At 50.5% G+C, this 19,994-nt stretch overlaps 2 protein-coding genes across 2 annotated transcripts; one reads left to right on the forward strand and one right to left on the reverse strand.

Moving 5' to 3' along the window:
* The first annotated feature begins 1,770 nt into the window (after positions 1-1,770).
* Positions 1,771-9,117, forward strand: LOC125531333 (protein FLOURY ENDOSPERM 6, chloroplastic). The gene is made up of 9 exons (XM_087517525.1): positions 1,771-2,658; positions 2,744-2,797; positions 2,889-3,007; positions 4,178-4,372; positions 4,453-4,688; positions 6,350-6,495; positions 6,581-6,728; positions 8,523-8,591; positions 8,667-9,117. The coding sequence occupies exons 1-9, from the start codon at positions 2,132-2,134 to the stop codon at positions 8,760-8,762; spliced, it is 1,590 nt and encodes a 529-aa protein (XP_087373651.1). The 5' UTR covers positions 1,771-2,131; the 3' UTR covers positions 8,763-9,117.
* A 243-nt stretch (positions 9,118-9,360) lies between these two features.
* LOC125531332 (protein NRT1/ PTR FAMILY 2.11) lies at positions 9,361-13,811 on the reverse strand. Its single transcript, XM_087517524.1, has 3 exons — positions 13,516-13,811; positions 13,213-13,430; positions 9,361-11,015 (listed from the first exon to the last, which is right to left on the reverse strand). The coding sequence occupies exons 1-3, from the start codon at positions 13,688-13,690 to the stop codon at positions 9,615-9,617; spliced, it is 1,794 nt and encodes a 597-aa protein (XP_087373650.1). The 5' UTR covers positions 13,691-13,811; the 3' UTR covers positions 9,361-9,614.
* Between the last annotated feature and the right edge of the window lie 6,183 nt (positions 13,812-19,994).

The following is a 19,994-nucleotide window of genomic DNA, read 5'->3' on the forward strand; positions in this document are numbered from 1 at the left end:
CCTTCACCGTCTTCTTCTTGCTCCAGGTCAGCCCTCCTCCTCCCCCCCTCTTCGATTCGATCCGAAACGCTAGCTGACCCATCCCCCTCCTCCTCCGGCAGCATGAGGGCGACTTCTCATTCCAGGAGGCGTGGTACCAGCTGTCGGACGACGGGTTCCCGATCAAGCATGACGTGGACCGCCTCCCGCCGCCGCTCGTCGCCTACCTCAACGGCGACGGCCGCCGCGAGGTGCTGCTCCCCACGCACGATGGCAAGATGCAGGTCCTCCAGCTCCCAGCCCACGCCGAGCTGGCCTCCGCGGCCGCCCTCGACGGATTCCACGAGGCACGCGTCATGGCCGAGATCTCCCTGCTCCTGGCCAACGTGCGCGCGTCATGGGGTTGAGATTTTTTTTTTTGGTTTTTCAAATTAATAGTAGTAGCGCGGGTCACAGACACGCGCTACAGATAGTTAGTAGTAGCGCGTGTCGAACCCGCGCTACTACTAACACACGTACTAGTAGCGCGGGATGCACCGCGCTACTACTACTAGTTAGCTGTAGCGCCGTAGTAGTAGCGCAAGCACCCGCGCTACTACTAGCTTTTAACCCGCGCTACTACTAGGCTTTTTCCTAGTAGTGCCATCTCGCCGAGGGAGGCAAATCGCCGAACACCTTGCGCGCCGGTGGGCGTGTACCCGCCGCTAAACTGCCCCTCAGCGGCCGAAAACGCCCAACTACCGGTGGAGGGGCTGCCTCGGCGAACTCTGCTATTTTTCCGGCGGGGATTGGCTATCTAGCAGTGAAGGGCAGCGATCGGCGCAGGGATACAACTAGTGGCGGCCGAGGGCGCGGGGGGTGAGAGGCGAGACGGGGAAAAAAACTTGACTTTTCACCTGACGGGGTGGGCCAGCCGCGCTTTTCCCTTGCGCCGGAGCCCCCGATCGCCCCCCCAGTGTGCCGGGTTCGGCCTGCGAGCGCCAGGCCCAAAAACGGGCCGAACCGGCGCTTTTCGACGTCCTAGGGGGCACGACTAGGCTTTTTTTTTACATCGACGTCCAAAAAATGACCTGGGAGCCTGTTGGGGACACGGTTGGAAATGCTTAGTAACTTCATTTGGCGAAAGCTAGCTTTCCGCCAAATGCTTATGAGTAGCATTGACGGAAATTAGTAGCTTATAGCTCTTAGACAAATTACAAATCACAGCCGCTACTTTTTTAAGGCCAACATTTTCGGACAAATACCGTGTCCTGTCGCGGGTCGGCGTTGGACACGCCCTAACGGCCCTGTTTGGTTCGGCTGTGGATTTCTAAAAGCAGCTGTGAAAAATCTGTTGTAGAAAAACAACTGTAAAAAATCTGATGTGAAAAAGATGTAGGTCATTTGTCAAACCAGCTGATACAGTCTTTTCAGATTTTGGCCCGCAGCGGAATCAGATTTTGGAAAGCACGTCCTGGGCTGCTTCCGCTTTTGGTTCAAATTTTGGCGGCGGATTTCTGAAATCGGATTCTGCTAGGTTCGCCCTTTGATTCAGATTCTGCTGCGCGGCAGCGTAATCCGTCGATAAAAGCTGAACCAAACAGGGCCATATGTCCCTTCTTTTAACTTTGCGTCCAGCGAATTGACAAAAAGTCACACACATCAACGTGTCCAAGAGGGGAGTTCAGAAAAGAAAGAGAAGAAAACTTATCCAAGAGGGGGGTGCACCACGAGTAGAGCCGTCGGCCAGAACGCACCAGGGTTCTCACACGACACGCCTCGACGTTTCCATCGTTCGTCACGCCGTGCCTCCATCGACCGACCGATCAATCAAAAAGCAAAGCGTATTAAAGTCCGCCCTTCCGTGGCCCGGACGTCGATGATCTGTGGCCAGCGGAGCGCGGCGACGGCGACCGGTGGCGACGGCGGCGCAGGGTAGCGTAGCAGTCGACCAGGCCGACATACCACACGCACGCACACCCGAGGCCAGACGCAGGCACGGCAACGGGTCACGGAGAGCTCGCCGCGGCAGGGACGTGACGTGTGTGGTGGTGGACGGCGCTCGCGTGGCTCAGTTTTTTTTCCCCGTTTCCCCCCCTCCCTCCTCCGCTCTCCAGTCCCGGGAAAGCTCCCGCCCTCGCCGCTCGGGGAGCGGCAGAGAAATGCGACGGCGATGCCCCCCTTCCTCCCCTCGCTGCCCCTCCCAGCCCTAACCCTATCCCTACCCCTGCCCCCCGCCCCTCGCCGCCACCGCGTCTTCGCCGCCGCCGCCGCCTACGGGCCGCAGCCCTGCCGCGGCCGCGTCTGCGTCTGCGCCGCCTACAGGCCCCCGCCGCGGCAGCCCTACCGCCGCCAGCCCGCCCCCGCCCCGGCCCCGCGCCCGCCCAATGCGCCCGCGCCGCCGCAGCGCGGCCCGCGGGGCCAGGAGGAGCTCGAGGAGGCGATCTACGACTTCATGCGCCGCTCCGACAAGCCCGGCGCCTTCCCCACCCGCGCCGAGCTCCTCGCCGCGGGGCGCGCCGACCTCGCCGCCGCCGTCGAGTCCAGCGGAGGCTGGCTCTCCCTCGGATGGTCCTGGTCCTCCGACGACGACGCGCGGCGGCCGGCTGCGTCAACGGCCGGCCCCCGCGTGCACCCTGAATACCCGCCCGAGGCGGGTCCTTCTGGCCGACCGCCAAACTCGGCCGCGGATTCCGTAAGGTGGGTAACCGAGCCGCTCTGTAATGTAATGTGTCCCCCTCTGTTGATTGCTCTGCGACGACTTGCTGAATTCCGAGTGTTGCAGGGAGCAGCAGGAACCGGCGCCGTCTGGGAGGCAGCCGGAGACGGAGGAGACAGAGTGGGTGCCTGCTAAATCTCTTTTGAGTTATTTTGATTGATATATGCTGGTTCCTTATTGATTTTGCTTGTTGCTACGTAATCGATTGCAGGGAGGCAGGGTCTGGGGCAGGCCTGGAGGGAATGCTCGCCAGGCTGCGGAGAGAGAGGGAGCGTGCGCGGCCACCGCCACGCAGCAAGAATCAAGCGGGAGGGCGAGGTCAAAATGGCGGTATGTGCAGCTTCGACTCTGGGCGTTCTATCGAAACATGTGTTGTTTTCAGTTGTGCAGCATGAGCATCTTCTTTGCAAACAGTTATATGTTTGTTGATAAGGGAACACCAACTTTTGCAACCAATGAAACTTTGCATAGTATAGAGCTCATTGTGCCATATTGTTTAGTTACAGCCCGTGGAAGGCTTAATGCTCTGCTGGATAAAATTAATGCTAAGCTCATGCCGGGCAGGAAGGAAGTGCCGCCGACAATAGTTCATGCAAAAGCTGTCTGTTCTCACGGACCGGACTTCCCTTTCCCCCGACATATATAACTAGCAGTGCAGTAGTTTAGCGCTTTCCATTTAAGGTTGCAAAGGGGACAAACATACCGTTTTTTTGTTCTATGTCGCTTTCTAAAAATAGAAGCGTGGCATTAGAACTTTCTTTCTCATGATCCGACATATTTTTTGTCGTCGTGCTACTGCTTAATGTAAAGTTGTTTGCACCTTGACAGCACTGCAATTATTTGAGTAATCGTGAATCTACAGAAGACTACCACATTATTTTGTTTGTGCCTTTTAATCATAGTAGTAATATGTTCTGTTACATACAACTGGTTTAGCTTTGTTATTACTCTGCCCATTTCAGCATTTGGTCCTTCCAAGCTAATGGCCTTTTTGTGTTAAATCTCTTACAATACACGGAGGATAATTCATTTTCTATTTCAAATATGCCGCTGTTAATAGTTGCCCCCTAACACCTAAATGAATTGAAGGGTCCATGCTCCCTAGATATACATGGTTGATTGAAGTTAGTAGACTCTGCGTTTTGCAAATATATTTACTAATTAATGACCGCTTTAAGATTGACCATGTGTTTAGGTATTTTACTGATTTAGTGCACAAGGATCATTTTCTCGGTACTCTATTAGTATCAACAGTAAAAAGTACACATTGTAAACTTTTGGCTGGAGACTCGGAGAGGAAAATTGAAAGAGTTCCACCTTATATAATAGAAAATAGCGTTAGTTTGTTATTGATGGACAACTAATGGATATTTTTTGTTAGAGAGCTTCTGGATAATTATGTATGTGAACCTTTATTCTGATGTACCATATACTTAATTTCTAGCTGCTGTTTCTTCATTTGTATATTAATGATCATACTTCTGTGTTACATACATGCAGCTTTAATGAACCATAATGGAGCTCCTAGTCGAAGTCCAACTAATGGCATGTACACTCGAAGGATACCTGTGAATGGAAATATACACCGCTCTCATTCTCAAAATGGAATACCAGAGGACAACAAATCAAGTAGTTCGGCCAATGATGCATGGCGAACATGGTCTCTTGACAAGAGTCGGTTTTCTGATTTTGAAGGTTATATGATAACTTAACTTTCTTTCGTTGCGCATCATATCTGTTATGATTATTTCATAACATGTTTAATATGCTGACAGCCGCTGAGATCCATCCTTTGAGCAGAAAACCACCAAAACATGTTGACCTGAACACTGTGTTGATAGAAGATGATGTTCCTGGACCATCTAATGGTGTGGTTATAAATGATTATCCTAGTGATCATGTAGACTCTGAAAGAGATGAGATACATGCACGTTTTCAAAATTTGGAATTCGATCTTGCAGATTCTCTTAAGACATTAAGATCAAGATTTGATGGAATTTCGTCATATATGGTGTGTCTCGTCTCTCGTATCATCTTCTTTACTTATCTATCTTTTGTTGTGAAATACTGGTGGGATACGTGATCTTGAGATTTTAGTGTGGTTTTGCATTCAGTTTTCTTCACTTATGCATTTGTAAAGTTGTTTATGCATTGTACTAGACATGGCTCTGCTGTTCCTAACAAAACACACCTGAAGATGTGGTTCTGCTTGCTCTAATTTTCTCTTTATGCACTTAACACTGTCTGCATCATACCCTTGCCCATCACTAGAAAAGTGCCATCTTTGGATGCATGCAGTCAAATTTTTTGATTTTGATTAACACTGTAACAGTATCCTCATCAATATGCAGTCTGACAACATGAAAATGGTACAAGTTCATTTGCCAACGGAACAACTTCCATAAATTTTGATTTTATATCTGTAGATATTCACTGTATATCCACTATCTTTTCTTGCAATGTTGTGATTTCGCAACGCAAACAAATGACTATAGCTAATAATATTCCCTTGCAATGCTGATTGCTGAATGTAGTTGTGTTCTCTACGAGGAAGTAGTTAGCTAGTCGCAATATAAAAAGCACAGATACGGAGACATGGACACAGCGATACGCCTAGGGGACACGGGATACGGCATTAAACAGCCATTCAGGGATACGGCGAGTATATATGAAAAAAATTAAAACATGCCATGTAATATAGAGTTAAAAAAATGAAGAGAAACTGAGATAAGATCAGAATACTGCCCCATTTCCATTTGTTGTGTTGTTTTTCAAGTGCTCAATGATTGAATTAATTGATCCTCTAGACCCATGTCATTGCAACTTGCAAAATACATCAAATGCTAGTATTAGTCTATTAGAGAGTAGAGACTGGAGAAGACATGCAACAAAGGATGCAGGTGTAACTTTCACCCTCACCCATGGACGATTGGCCACCGGTGGTGGCGCTCCCAAACGCCATGCTCCCTAACATCAAGCAACAATCAAAACAGCAGCACCAGGCACCAGCATGCAAGTGAGCAGCAGCTCAAGAGCAAGCAGCAACGGCATGGACGCATGGGGAAGCAAGCAGCAGACTCAACAGCAAGAAATCGAGCAAAGATATGAAGAGGTTGAGAAGAGGCTGCTGGGGTTATCTGCTTGAGCGTGGTTGCCATCGGGCGGTTGAGTCCAGGGGGCGGCGGTGATAGCGCGTTCGACTTGGAGCAGCGTTCCTTTAGTGGCAAGCGTGTGTGCGACCTTGCAAAATAGGGTTTGTATCGGGCCGAGGCTGTTATTGAGCTTCCTGTGTCCCCAACGTATTCCATACGTATCCCAGCTGTGTCTTTGTTTTTTTCCTTTCTTTAATTAGGAAATCAGGGGATACTGGGGGACACGCGTATCCTGGCATGTCCGGCCATATCGCCGTGTCGCAACGAATTAGGACGGCAATTCGGCAGTTTCGGCCGTTTCCATGCTTTGTTGGTCGCAATGATTTAGTTTGCAAATTATTACACATTCTTGTTTTTCAGAACCATTGTATTACTGGTAGGAAGTTTCTGATTTTCGAGACTCGGCCCACGCTGATATGAAACTAAAATGATAATGGAAGATCTTGATGCATCTCATCTTGATTTTTCTAGAGGCAATATACTTGTTCTGAGCATCCATCTTTGCCCTTCCATTTTCCAGTCAAATGGCGAAGAAGCAGATGTGGTAAATGGGTTCTCTGATGATTGGGAATTTGAAGAGACAAAAGTAATGCATGCCCAGGAAGAATTACGGACAATCCGTGCTAAAATAGCAGTATTAGAAGGCAAGGTGGCGCTAGAAATAATGTATGGTCACTCACAATTGAATGTTGTTCATCTACGCTTTTTATTTTGTATCAATCTCTTTTATGACTTATTCTGTTGATACCAGTGAGAAGAACAAAATAATTGAAGAAAAGCAAACGAGGCTTGATGAAGTTGAGAAGGCTTTGAGTGAGCTCCGCACAGTATCTGTTGTATGGCCCAATCCTGCTTCAGAAGTTCTATTGACCGGTTCTTTTGATGGGTGGACAAGCCAAGTAAGTGCATGTTCCTATTCTCTGCTTAATTAGTAAATATATAAACTTCAGTAACTAACTATAAAATGAATGGCAGTTCGTGATTTCAATTTCTATCACTCTTTGGTGTTAGTTGTCAGGTGAATTCCATTGATTTATGTATTAAGTTGAATATTAATGAAGAGAGAAGCTGGATCTATTGCTGCTCTCCTAAGTTGTGTAAATGCAATTTACTGCCAACACCTTATCATGTGCACAGTTAATTCATTTCTTAATGAGTGCAAAACAAACACAATACTCCCTCCGGTCCATATTACGGAGGGAGTACTTAATTTGATGTGGTTCACACACAAGTAAAGTAACTTCAGGAACTAGCAACATGATAGTTACGAGAATGGTAGGGATCGAAGGCGCCCAAGTGCTTTGAAAGATGTTTATTACGTATATGTTTCTAGGAGTAAAGCAAGTTTTTAATCTGATTTTGGTTGTTGGTGCTGTTTTTGGCATAGGCACAATTGTGACAACACGTGTCCATAACTTTTGTGTTAGAAATACTACGTGCTATTTGGATTTGAAAGTTTAGAAACATTGTTTTATATGCCAAAAGAAAAAGGAAAAGCACATGGAATCTTCATATATTTGTTAATACTCCTTCCGTTCCTTTTTATGGCTTGTATTGGTTTGTTGGAAAGCCAAACTTTTCTCCCTTTGACCAAGTTTATAAAAGAATCAATGTATGCAATACTAAATACATAAAATATGGAAATATTTTTCATGAAGGGTCTGATGATACTGATTTGGCATTGTAGATGTTGATACTTTTTTCTATATAAACTTGGTCAAATATGGAAAAGGTGGACTTTAAAAAAACATCTTATAAAAAGGAACGGAGGGAGTATGTATTTATCATTTTATATTAAGTGGAAACTGAAGCAGCACAATTTTACAAGAGCTTCACTAGGCAAGACCTAGCAACAAATATACTACCTCTGCAACTTTTTATAAGACATTTTTAGAGTCTATGACAATGTGAAAAATGTCTCATATTAAGTTAGGGAGGGAGTATATCTTTATCTGGCACCTTTAGCTGAGATTTAGTCAGTTCCTAGGAGGATACTGGTCACATGACTGACATATCCAAAAGGATGTTCAGTAGTTCAAGCACATATAGGATAGGTACTAGATGTAGAAGCCTGAAGGACAACATTCTGCCATTATAGATCTTAGTTTCACTTCCATATGTATGGGGGTGCTGTTTAGTTTTATTTTGTATACATGATATTTGCATTTCCATGGAGCACACAACACAATTCAGATCAGCCAGCAGAAGAATGTTAGTAGTACAAATCAAATTTGGTTCTAGAGTAAGAAATATTACCTGCGTCCCAAATTACTTGTCTTAGATTTGTCTAGATAGGGATGTACCTATCTAGACAAATCTAAGACAAGTAATTCGGGACGGAGGGAGTATGAATTTGTTATGCCATTACACCTCTCTTGTCGCTCCTTTGATATAACTTTCAAGATATTGAATATTTAAACATCTAATTATATGAATGTCCATGGAATGTTGTCTGCTTTGGGCTGTGTACTGCAGGAAGTCTCTTTGTTACGTACTCCCTCTGTACCGAAATACATGTCGCTGGAGTAGCAGAGGTACAGAGGGAGTAATATATATAGCTCTGTGCTTGCCTGCTTAATCACACTCTGTTCCATGTCGTGCCTATGACACGTTTTGTCATCTATCTATACATCATCATCGCTATCGTCTTATTCTTGAGTATAATCAAACAATGGACTATTTCCTTTTTGTAGAGAAGGATGGAACAATCAGAAAGCGGCATTTTTTCGTATAACCTGAGGTTGTATCCTGGTAGATATGAGGTAATGGCGTGCTATTCTGCTTTCATTGTCACTGCTTTCTCGTCATCTGATAGTGGGTGTTGGTTTGTGCTTCAGATTAAATTTATTGTTGATGGTGTTTGGAAGAACGACCCGCTGCGCCCTACCGTGAACAACCATGGGAACGAAAACAACCTTATGATTGTCACTTGACCTGCATCCTTGTAGCAACTGTGTAGATTATAGATTGTCATCAACAATGATTGGTGCCAACTGATTAGATCTCTTCTTTCTTCCGTGTAGCTTATCAGTTTTTCCCGCCTGTCGTTTCTTCATTATTTCTTAGAGAGCCACGCACAACTTCAGGGTGTTGTCTTCGCCCCGCTGAGATGGGAGAAGAATATAGCTGTTGGTGTGTGTGTTCTTTCCTTCCCCCTCTTTCATCTCCCTGGAGAAGCATAGTGGGGCACTCGAACGCCCCGGTGGCGGTTGGGGGTAGTTCGCCGTCGGTGTCTCGGGTGTGTGTAACAATGTACATATCTCGTGATAGCAAAGTTGTCCATGGTTAGTTTGTCAAGGTGGTGGCGTGCCTGTCAGTGTGCACGCACTGGTTCTTACTATAAGATCCAGGCCGGGAACTCATCCGATAGAACAGAGCATGTCATCGTTGTGATATGCATTGGTTGGGATAGCTATAGCTCGGCAGAAGGTTAGCAGCTCGGGCACAAATACAGAACACAGTGGAAATGTGAGTCTCCATTGGGTCATGACGGTACAGTTGAAGGCATACATGCCTGAAACCAACCACAAGTACAGTGAAATCGTTCATCTTTCATTTTAACAACTTACAAGAAATTAACCACCCCATTGTTGTTTCTTTCATTTTAACAACTTACCTTTCTTCCTCTCTTTCCCCACCCACTTCATCTATAGAATATAGATTGATTGATTTCGTAACACCAGAACCAAATAATTATAAGAAGACAAAAAGGGAAATAGCTACTGTGGTATAAGACACGTGAGTTAATCACCTGACCTTATTCTACCCCCTTCTTCCCCATTGCATCAAGCATCTCTGGTCCCCTTGAACCTGTACCACCTGGCACAGATCATGAAGTAGACGAAGTTGAAGACGCCGATGCCGGCGATCATCCAGTAGAAGAGGTCGAGCCTGCCCTTGTTGAGGTCCTGCGCCAGCCAGTTCTGGCCGCCCCCCGTGGTCCGGTGCACGATCGTCGTCAGGAAGCCGCTGAGGTAGTTCCCGAGCGCGAGGTTGCAGAAGGCGAGCGCGCCGGCGACGCTCCTCATGTGCTCCGGGATCTCCTTGTAGTAGAACTCGATCTGGCTGATGAGGTTGAAGGCCTCGGAGAGGCCGAGGATCATGAGCTGCGGCACCATCCAGAAGCTGGACATGGCGGAGATGCCGCCGCCGGTCTGCGTGGTGCCGATGTTGGGCTGGTTGAGCGCGATGTCCCTGCGCCGGTCCTCGACGACGGCGGAGATGATCATGGCCACGGTGGAGAGCGCGATCCCGATGCCCTGGCGCTGGAGCAGCGTGAAGCCCTCGTCCTTGCCGGTCACCTTGCGGAGGCGCGGCACGAGGAGGCGGTCGTAGATGGGGATCCAGAGCGTCTGCGCGAGCATGGCGAAGACGGTGAAGGACGCCGCGGGCACGTGGAAGCTGCTGCCGAGGCGGCGGTCGGACTGCAGCGCGGAGAAGACGACGTAGGTGGACTGCTGCACCACGGCCACGTAGTAGATGATCCCGGTGGACCAGACGGGCACGATGCGGATGAGGCATTTCACCTCCTCCACCTGCTGCACGGTGCAGAGCCGCCAGGGGTCGGCCGCGGCGGCGCCGCCGGAGCGCACCTCCTCGGGGGCCGCCACCATGGCGGCCTTGTCGAGGCACCGGAACTGGTCCGTGTGCGCGAGCTTGGTGACGATGGCGGAGGTGTGCGGCGGGTCGAACAGGTCCTGCTTGGGGTCCTTGGCCTGCTTGAGCGAGCGCTTGGCGAAGGCGGCGGCGAAGACCTGCACGATGGTGGTGAAGGGGGAGCCCTCGGGGATGACGCGCACGTAGAGGCGCGTGCCCATGAAGAAGAGCACGCATGCGAGGAACATGAGCGCGGTGGGGATGCCGAGGCCGATGGCCCAGTTGACGTTGCTCTGCACGTAGATGATGACGGTGGCGGAGACGAGCATGGCGGAGGTGAAGGTGAAGTAGTACCAGTTGAAGAAGCTGTTGATCCCGCGCTTGCCCGACTCGGTGTGCGGGTCGAACTGGTCGGCCCCGAACGGCATGCTGCACGGCCGGATCCCCGCGGAGCCGATGACGAGGAAGGCGAAGGCGATGAAGAGGACGGCGAGCTGGTAGGAGCTGGCCTTCTCGCAGACCTCCCCCACGCCGCAGTCCGCCGGGTGCAGGCTGTCCGCGCCCGCCGTCAGCGTCAGGAAGAACATGCCCTGCGATGGGAGGAGGGAAGAGGAAGCAGCGTTAGTCAGTGCCGGAGTGAAAGGCTTTGTCAAGAAGATTTTGTTAGTTTCCAATGATATAATTTTTTATGACATGCGTGAACATTTTGTTAGTTAAATTTATGATCAGAATTCGAAACAAAATACAATGGGAACCAATAGACCAGGACGGTGGTAGTAACTCGAAGCCGCGTAACGTTCAGAATTCACAGTGCAAGAAGCAGGATTCAATCATGTTATTCCGAGTTTACTGCACTGCCAGTGACCGGCAGCAGCCCGACGATTCGCCTCGCCGTGCACACGCCGCCCCGCCCCGCCCCGCCCCACCCACCTCGCCGCGCGGCCGTGGTCACCACCATGTCCTCTGCCCGTGGTCACCACCGAATCCCCGCTCCGGTCCACGGATCCAGCCGGCCACGCGCACCGCCGGCGGAACACGACACGGCGCGCGCGCGCTGGGTGTATCCCACTCCCCGCCCGCGCCCGATCCCCCCAATTGGCTGTCGTTGTCAGTCAGGCAGGCGAAGAAGCTTCTCCTTCCAGCACAGCAGCTCGGCGGAGCCAGCCCAATGGCGATACTATTCTCATGATTGAGACAGGGGTGGGTGGCCACTGGCCAGCGATGGCGGCGACTGACATTGACGCCGCAACGTGGGCTGCTGGCTGGGTGCTCCTGGACAAGGCACGGGTCGCTCTCGTGGCAAGAGAGATGCGCGTGTCCTGGAGCGTGCGGGGCGCGCCATTTTTCCACGGGACCGGAGCGGACCGCCGCGTTGGGCCGGTCAATGTTGACGGCGGCTGCCATGCCACTCCGGCCGGCCCGCAGCGAGCGAAGACCGCCGCTCGTGGCCGGGTCGTGCAACTAGCTGGCAGTCACTACCAGGACAAGCAGATAGTACTACATGTCCTCTGCCAAACAAAACAAAAACAAAGGCCGGATGAGGTGTATGCGCGGATCATATCATCCATCATTGCGTGGCACGTACAAACCTCTAGACCACCATTTGTTTTTCCTCGCCGAGAAAGAAAGACGATGAGATCCGTATCGCACGGAGCCAACGACCAGCTTAGCGGTACAAGCTAGTACTCCTACTTACTAGTTGATGGAATGATGGAGGACGACAGGACTACTAGTGCTTCACATTACGAGTCTTGGCAGTAGTGGTGCACTACGGTGTCTTGAACAAACCGGGCGGGCACGGACATGATTGCGTCCAACTAAGCCGACGGCTAGTAGCGTGAGCAGATGTGCTGTGGCATGACTCGCTCGAAAACGACAACACTCTTAGCCCGTTAAGTAACGCACGTAGGGCAGTATAATATGGGGTTAGTGGAGCGCAAATCATGAGTTGCACCTCACTCACCTCTGCGCCGCTTCAAAAGCGCGCTTTAATATTCACGCCACCCTTTTCACAAAGCGTCATTATGGTCAGGATTATCCATGCCCCTAAGCATACTCCGTCCTCAACATACCAAGTCAACTGAATAAATGGCCTGAAACTTCAGCTCATGACGCTCCAACCGTTATTATTAGCGCGCGCCACTCGCTTTATTTGGGAATGGTCACAGTGGATAGGAACATCTATGTAGTGTCATGCAACAATATATTTATTAGGTTATATATAGACTCGATGTTTCGATAACTTAGCTAGTTACCACAAGCACTTCTCTCTTGTCACCAGCCTAATGCTGATCCACATCTACTACTGCGATAAAAGAAAAACAATCGCGCGTCGGCGTTGACGAAGAAGAAGGCGCGCACGCACGCACGTGGTCGATGGTGCCATGTGCAGCGACACACAGTAAAAATTATTACTGACGAGAATCGTTCGAGGCCAACACGAAAGTGCAGGCTCACACAGTGCGCCAGGACAGGCCTACCAACTCCCCCGCCGCACCCCACCCACGGATCTACAGTCCCGAAGCACGAGCACGAGCCAACTGAATCTCGAGCCCCGACCAACCCGAGAAAGGAACCCGCGGGAGCACAGAGCGCCCGGACATCCGCCTCGGTCTCCGGCCCCGATCCCCAATTCGGGAGAGCCGGCCAACGGCGTCCTGCGCTCACCGGCGCCGGCGATTCGCCATGAAAGCGAGCGAGAAGAGGCTACTGCATACTCCTACTACATACGGGGCGCTGGATGGATCTGGTGGGAGTTGGTGGGGAGAGGAGATGGGAGGGGCTCACGATGAGGGAGGCGACGGAGGCGATGGCGAGCGCGAGGTAGCGGCCGAGGTAGGCGTCGGAGAGGAAGGCGCCGACGATGGGGGCCAGGCTGGTGGTGCCGTTGAGGCCGTTGAGGAGCGTCGCGGCGTCCACGCTCCGCATGTGGAACACCTGCGTCAGGTACACCAGCAGGTTCGCCGACGTGCCCAGCGTCCCCAGCTTCTCGAACGTCTCGTTCCCTGCATGCCACACCACCCCCTAGATCAGCTCAGCTCAGCTCAGATCCCGGCCAGCTCCAGACCACGCACGCACGCACGCACGTACCTATGATGAAGGGCATGGCCTTCCAGCCGTGGTACTTGAGGGCCGGCCGGGGCGGGTGCGGGCTGTCGTCGTCGCCGCTGCTGCCGCCGCCGCCGCCGTCCATGCCCTTGCCGGAGTCCATGCTATTGAGCTTCTGCCCGGCCTCCTCGTCCTCTCGCCCGCCGCCGCCGCGCATTCTCGCTCGCTCCGGCGGCCGCTGCGCTCTCGCTCTCGGCCTCGCCCCTTTCTCCCGGGGCGGGTGAAGGTGGGTGGGTTTCCTTGCTTCGGGTGCCAGCAAGATGAGACTGAGGGGAGTGCTCTGCCTGCTCGCTCTCTTTATACAAAGGGTGGGAGGGAGGGAGGGGACAGTGGTGGTCGCCACGATGCCAGGTTTTTCTCCACTTCCACTCCAACTCTTTCCTGTGCTGCCAGAAGCAGGGGCCCCTGCTGACAGGGAGTATAATAACTCTCTCCTTTGTTATCCGAACAATAGTGTTGTGTTATCTTCGATCACGGTAGTACAACAAACACTATAGATAATAAAAATTACATCCGGATCCGTAGACCACCTAGCGACGACTATCAGCACTGAAGCGAGCCAAGGCGTGCCGCTGTCATCCTAGTGGTCGGTCCAAGGGGGGCGACTTGAAGACGAAGCCTGATCTTGGCATGCAAGCCAAGAATCCCTCACGGCAAGGTCAGCGAGGGACTCTGTAAACCCTAAGCTCTGGTCCCCTTTATAAGGCGGGGCTAGGGGTACTAGCTCGAGGCATCTGTTCCATTATACACAGACCTCGGTAGTGTTCATCATCCTCTACTTCTAATCCCCTCGCGCGAGGTGCTTCCACATCAATCCAAAACCAAGCAGGAATAGGGTATTACCTCGATCACGAGGGATCGAACCTGGGTAAAAAAACGAGTGAACTCCCCTCCAGTACTTCCGGCCACGCTCTCCACCCTATCGAGGGCACTGGCGGTTTTCTACCTTGTCAGATGGCCTGTAGGGGCATGTGCACGTAGACTTCCTGGTTGTCATCGACAAGATTAGGCCGGCTCTGATACGGGAGTGGTGATAGAGACACGTCGGCGGCTCATTCTGGCGGTAAGAGTGGTCGTTCACTGATCCAGAGACCTCAATGGGCTCCGGTACGGTAGCGGTGATAGCGGCGCGTCGGCAGCTTGTTATGGCGCCAAGCGTCGTCGTTCAGTGGTCCGGAGACCTCAATGTAATTTTTATTATGTTTGATGTGTTTTGTACTTCTTGCGAACTTTTATAATAAATATATATCTTTTAAAGAAAAGATGCGCTTTCCCCTTCCTCCCTTCCCCTCTTCTTTAGTGTCAAGAGAGGCGAAAAGGGGGTGGTTAAGCAAATCCCCTCATCTCACCAATGAGGGCGTTCATCCCTGCCTCCTCAGCTTGCTTCGGCGGGGGGAGGGGTTGGGTTCTTGTTCCTCTTGGTCCGGCTTGTAGATAGGGTAGTTGTAGTCCTCGGCGGCGACGTATTGATGAATGAATCGTCGTCGGTTGGGTTGAATAAATCGGCGGCTCCTCCGCCCCTCAGCTAGTATCGGTGCTACCGGCTTGAGGATGGCGTTCTTGTCCTGCCGATCTATGGATCGGGCCGATGCCCGACTCCCTCCTCCATTGGTGGCATCCGCGGTTTGGGGAGTGTGTGTGTGTGGGGGGGTGCTCCTCGGGAATCTCTGGATCATGCGAGTGGTCGGATCCTCTGGCTAGTTGGCGAAGCAGCGTCAGCAACCTTCTAATGTGAGTAACGTCCTCCCCTGCTTCTTCGTTGTTGTGTCGGCGAGTCATGCATTAACGGTGTGTGATAATGTGCCGCTGTCTATCTAACCATCCGATCGCTAGTTGGTTCTCTGGTTCATTTTAACTTTGGGTCACATCACACGAGTGCCTCGCTTCTTATTGCGATCCTCTGCTTCTATCTTTGGAAGCGATTTTGCGGGTGGGTGTGGTTTTCCTTGCTTCCGGTACCAGCAAGATGAGACTGAGGGGAGTGCTCTGTCTGCTCACTCTCTTTATACAAAGGGAGGGAGGGAGGGAACAGTGGTGGTCGTCACGATGCCAGGGTTTTCTCCAGTTCCACTCCAACTCTTTCCTGTGCTGTCAGAAACGAGCCCAACTGACAGGGAGTGTAACTCTCTCCTTTGTTATCCGAACAACAGTGTTGTGTGCCAGCAGTTAGAATTTGCTTGTATATAATGAAATGTTAGAGCATCTACAGCCGGACTTCTCAAATCCGGCCCCTCAAATGCCCACGGACGCGTTCGGACACGTCCGCGGGCACTGATCCGGCACCCTCAAATGTTGCACCGCACATCCACATATCACAAATTATGATCCTCAAATCCAGGCAATCCAGGCACGTCGATCATACGATACAAACTGTTTGAATGGCAAAGTTCAAAACAAAACAAAACAAATCATAGTTCAACAAACCGGACATGGGGAAATGAAATCAATGTCCGAGCGTGACGGATGACCTCGGATCACTGGCTCGGCGCCTACACCGAGCGGAATGCGTCCTGCTCGTCCTGCTCCGCCTGCATCCCGGCTACCTGCTCTGACTGCATCCGGGCCGCCTCCTCCGACTGTATCCGAGCTGCAACTGCCCTCGCTGCCTCGTACTTCCTACATTCATTGATCTCCATCTTCTTGTCCACAAGCCACTTCTTTGAATGCTCATCATAGATGGTCTCGTCCGCCAACATGATCCTCACATCTCCCGTGTCCCATGCGAGTTGCAACCTCTTCTTCTCAAGCTCTATGTCGCCAAATGTCTTGGCCTTCTCGAGCTCAGATTTGATCGCGCTTGTTGCTTCTCCAACTCGATCTTCTCCCTCTCAATTTTGAGCTTCTTCTCCGCATATTGGTGTTGGGGAACGTAGTAATTTCAAAATTTTCCTACGCACACGCAAGATCATGGTGATGCATAGCAACAAGAGGGGAGAGTGTGATCTACGTACCCTTGTAGATCGACAACGGAAACGTTAGCACAACGTGGTTGATGTAGTCGTACGTCTTCACGGTTCGACCGATCCAAGCACCGTTACTCCGGCACCTCCGAGTTCTTGGCACACGTTCAGCTCGATAACGATCCCCGGACTCCGATCCAGCAAAGTGTCGGGGAAGAGTTCCGTCAGCACGACGGTGTGGTGACAATCTTGATGTTCTACCATCGCAGGGCTTCGCCTAAGCACCGCTACAATATTATCGAGGAGTATGGTGGAAGGGGGCACCGCACACGGCTAAAAAAACGATCACGTGGATCAACTTGTGTGTCTAGATGTGCCCCCCTGCCCCCGTATATAAAGGAGCAAGGGGGAGGGGGCGGCCGGCCTAGGAGGGGGCGCGCCAAGGGGAGTCCTACTCCCACCGGGAGTAGGACTCCTTCCTTCCTTGTTGGAGTAGGAGAAGGGAAAAGAGGGGGAGAGGAAGAAGGAAAAGGGGGCTGCGCCCCTTGTCCAATTCGGACCAGAGGGGGGGCGCAGGCCTCCTTCCTTTTGGCCTCTCTCCTCTATTCCCGTATGGCCCAATAAGGCCCATAGACTCCCCGGCGAATTCCCGTAACTCCCCGGTACTCCGAAAAATACCCGAATCACTCGGAACCTTTCCGATGTCCGAATATAGTCGTCCAATATATCGATCTTTACGTCTCGACCATTTCGAGACTCCTCGTCATGTCCCCGATCTCATCTGGGACTCCGAACTCCTTCGGTACATCAAAACTCATAAACTCATAATATAACTATCATCGAAACCTTAAGCGTGCGGACCCTACGGTTCGAGAACAATGTAGACATGACCGAGACATGTCTCCGGTCAATAATCAATAGCGGAACCTGGATGCTCATATTGGCTCCTACATATTCTACGAAGATCTTTATCGGTCAGACCGCATAACAACATACGTTGTTCCCTTTGTCATCGGTATGTTACTTGCCCGAGATTCGATCGTCGGTATCTCAATACCTAGTTCAATCTCATCACCGGCAAGTCTCTTTACTCGTTCCGTAATATATCATCTCACAACTAACTCATTAGTTGCAATGCTTGCAAGGCTTTATGTGATGTGCATTACTGAGAGGGCCCAGAGATACCTCTCCGACAATCGGAGTGACAAATCCTAATCTCGAAATACGCCAACCCAACATGTACCTTTGGAGACACCTGTAGAGCACCTTTATAATCACCCAGTTACGTTGTGACGTTTGGTAGCACACAAAGTGTTCCTCCGGCAAACGGGAGTTGCATAATCTCATAGTCATAGGAACATGTATAAGTCATGAAGAAAGCAATAGCAACATACTAAACGATCGGGTGCTAAGCTAATGGAATGGGTCATGTCAATCAGATCATTCACCTAATGATGTGATCCTGTTAATCAAATAACAACTCTTTGTCCATGGTTAGGAAACATAACCATCTTTGATTAACGAGCTAGTCAAGTAGAGGCATACTAGTGACACTTTGTTTGTCTATGTATTCACACATGTATTATGTTTCCGGTTAATACAATTCTAGCATGAATAATAAACATTTATCATGATATAAGGAAATAAATAATAACTTTATTATTGCCTCTAGGGCATATTTCCTTCAATTGGATCCATCGTTGTGGCCAACCAGGTTTTGACCAACAAGATGTCCTAAAAATCTTGAGAATGCCGGACCTCTTGTCTTCGGTGTCTTGGTCTTCTTCTTCTTCTTCTTGCTTGGATTGGGATCGAATGTTATCCCAACTTCATGTTGGGGATCATAGAAGAAATTCAAAATTTACTACGCATCACCAAGATCAATCTATGGAGTAATCTAGCAACGAGGGGAAGGAGAGTGCATCTACATACCCTTGTAGATCGCTAAGCGGAAGCGTTCAAGTGAACGGGGTTGATGGAGTTGTACTCGCCGTGATCCAAATCACAGATGATCCTAGTGCCAAACGGACGACACCTCCGCGTTCAACACACGTATAGCCCGGTGACGTCTCCTACGCCTTGATCCAGCAAGGGGAGAAGGAGAGGTTGGGGAAGACTCCATCCAGCAGCAGCACGACAACGTGGTGGTGGTGGAGGAGCGCGGGACTCCAGCAGGGCTTCACCAAGCACTACAAGAGACGAGGAGGGAGAGGGGTAGGGCTGCGCCAACAGGGGAGGAACTTCATCTGTTGGGCTGCCCCTTTGCCTCCACTATATATAGGGGGAGAGGGAGGGTTGCGCCCCCACCTAGGGTTTCCTCCCTAGGGGTGGCGGCAGCCCTAGATCCCATCTAGGGTGGCGGCCACAAGGGGGAGAAGGGGAGGCGCACCTGAGGTGGGCCTTAGGGCCCATCTGCCCTAGGGTTTGCCCCCCTCCCCTCTTGGAGGCGCCTTGGGCCTCGGTGGGAGGCGCCTCAGCCCACCTAGGGGCTGGTCCCTTCCTACTATTGGCCCATGTAGGCCTCCGGGACTGGTGGCCCCACCTGGTGGACCCCCGGACCCCTCCGGTGGTCCCGGTACACTACCGACGATGCCCGGAACAATTCCGGTGGCCAAAACCATACTTCCTATATATTAATCTTTACCTCCGGACCATTCCGGAACTCCTCGTGACGTCCGGGATCTCATCCGGGACTCCGAACAATATTCGGTAACTGCGTACATACTTTCCCTATAACCCTAGCTTCATCGAACCTTAAATGTGTAGACCCTACGGGTTCGAGAGTCATGCAAACATGGCCGAGACAACTCTCCGGTCAATAACCAACAACGGGATCTGGATACCCATGTTGGCTCCCACATGCTCCACGATGATCTCATTGGATGAACCACGATGTCAAGGATTTAATCAATCCCGTATACAATTCCCTTTGTCTAGCGGTACGATACTTGCCCGAGATTCGATCGTCGGTATCCCTATACCTTGTTCAATGTCGTTACCGGCAAGTCTCTTTACTCGTTCCGTAACACATCATCCCGTGATCAAGTCCTTGGTCACATTGTGCACATTATGATGATGTCCTAATCTTAATCTCGAAATACGCCAACCCAACATGTACCTTTGGAGACACCTGTAGAGCACCTTTATAATCACCCAGTTACGTTGTGACGTTTGGTAGCACACAAAGTGTTCCTCCGGCAAACGGGAGTTGCATAATCTCATAGTCATAGGAACATGTATAAGTCATGAAGAAAGCAATAGCAACATACTAAACGATCGGGTGCTAAGCTAATGTAATGGGTCATGTCAATCAGATCATTCACCTAATGATGTGATCCCGTTAATCAAATAACAATTCTTTGTCCATGGTTAGGAAACATAACCATCTTTGATTAACGAGCTAGTCAAGTAGAGGCATACTAGTGACACTCTATTTGTCTATGTATTCACACATGTATTATGTTTCCGGTTAATACAATTCTAGCATGAATAATAAACATTTATCATGATATAAGGAAATAAATAATAACTTTATTATTGCCTCTAGGGCATATTTCCTTC

This window comes from Triticum urartu, chromosome 4A, assembly GCF_056163025.1.
Source record: "Triticum urartu cultivar PI428250 chromosome 4A, HENAU_Tu73, whole genome shotgun sequence".
Taxonomy (NCBI): Eukaryota; Viridiplantae; Streptophyta; class Magnoliopsida; order Poales; family Poaceae; genus Triticum; species Triticum urartu.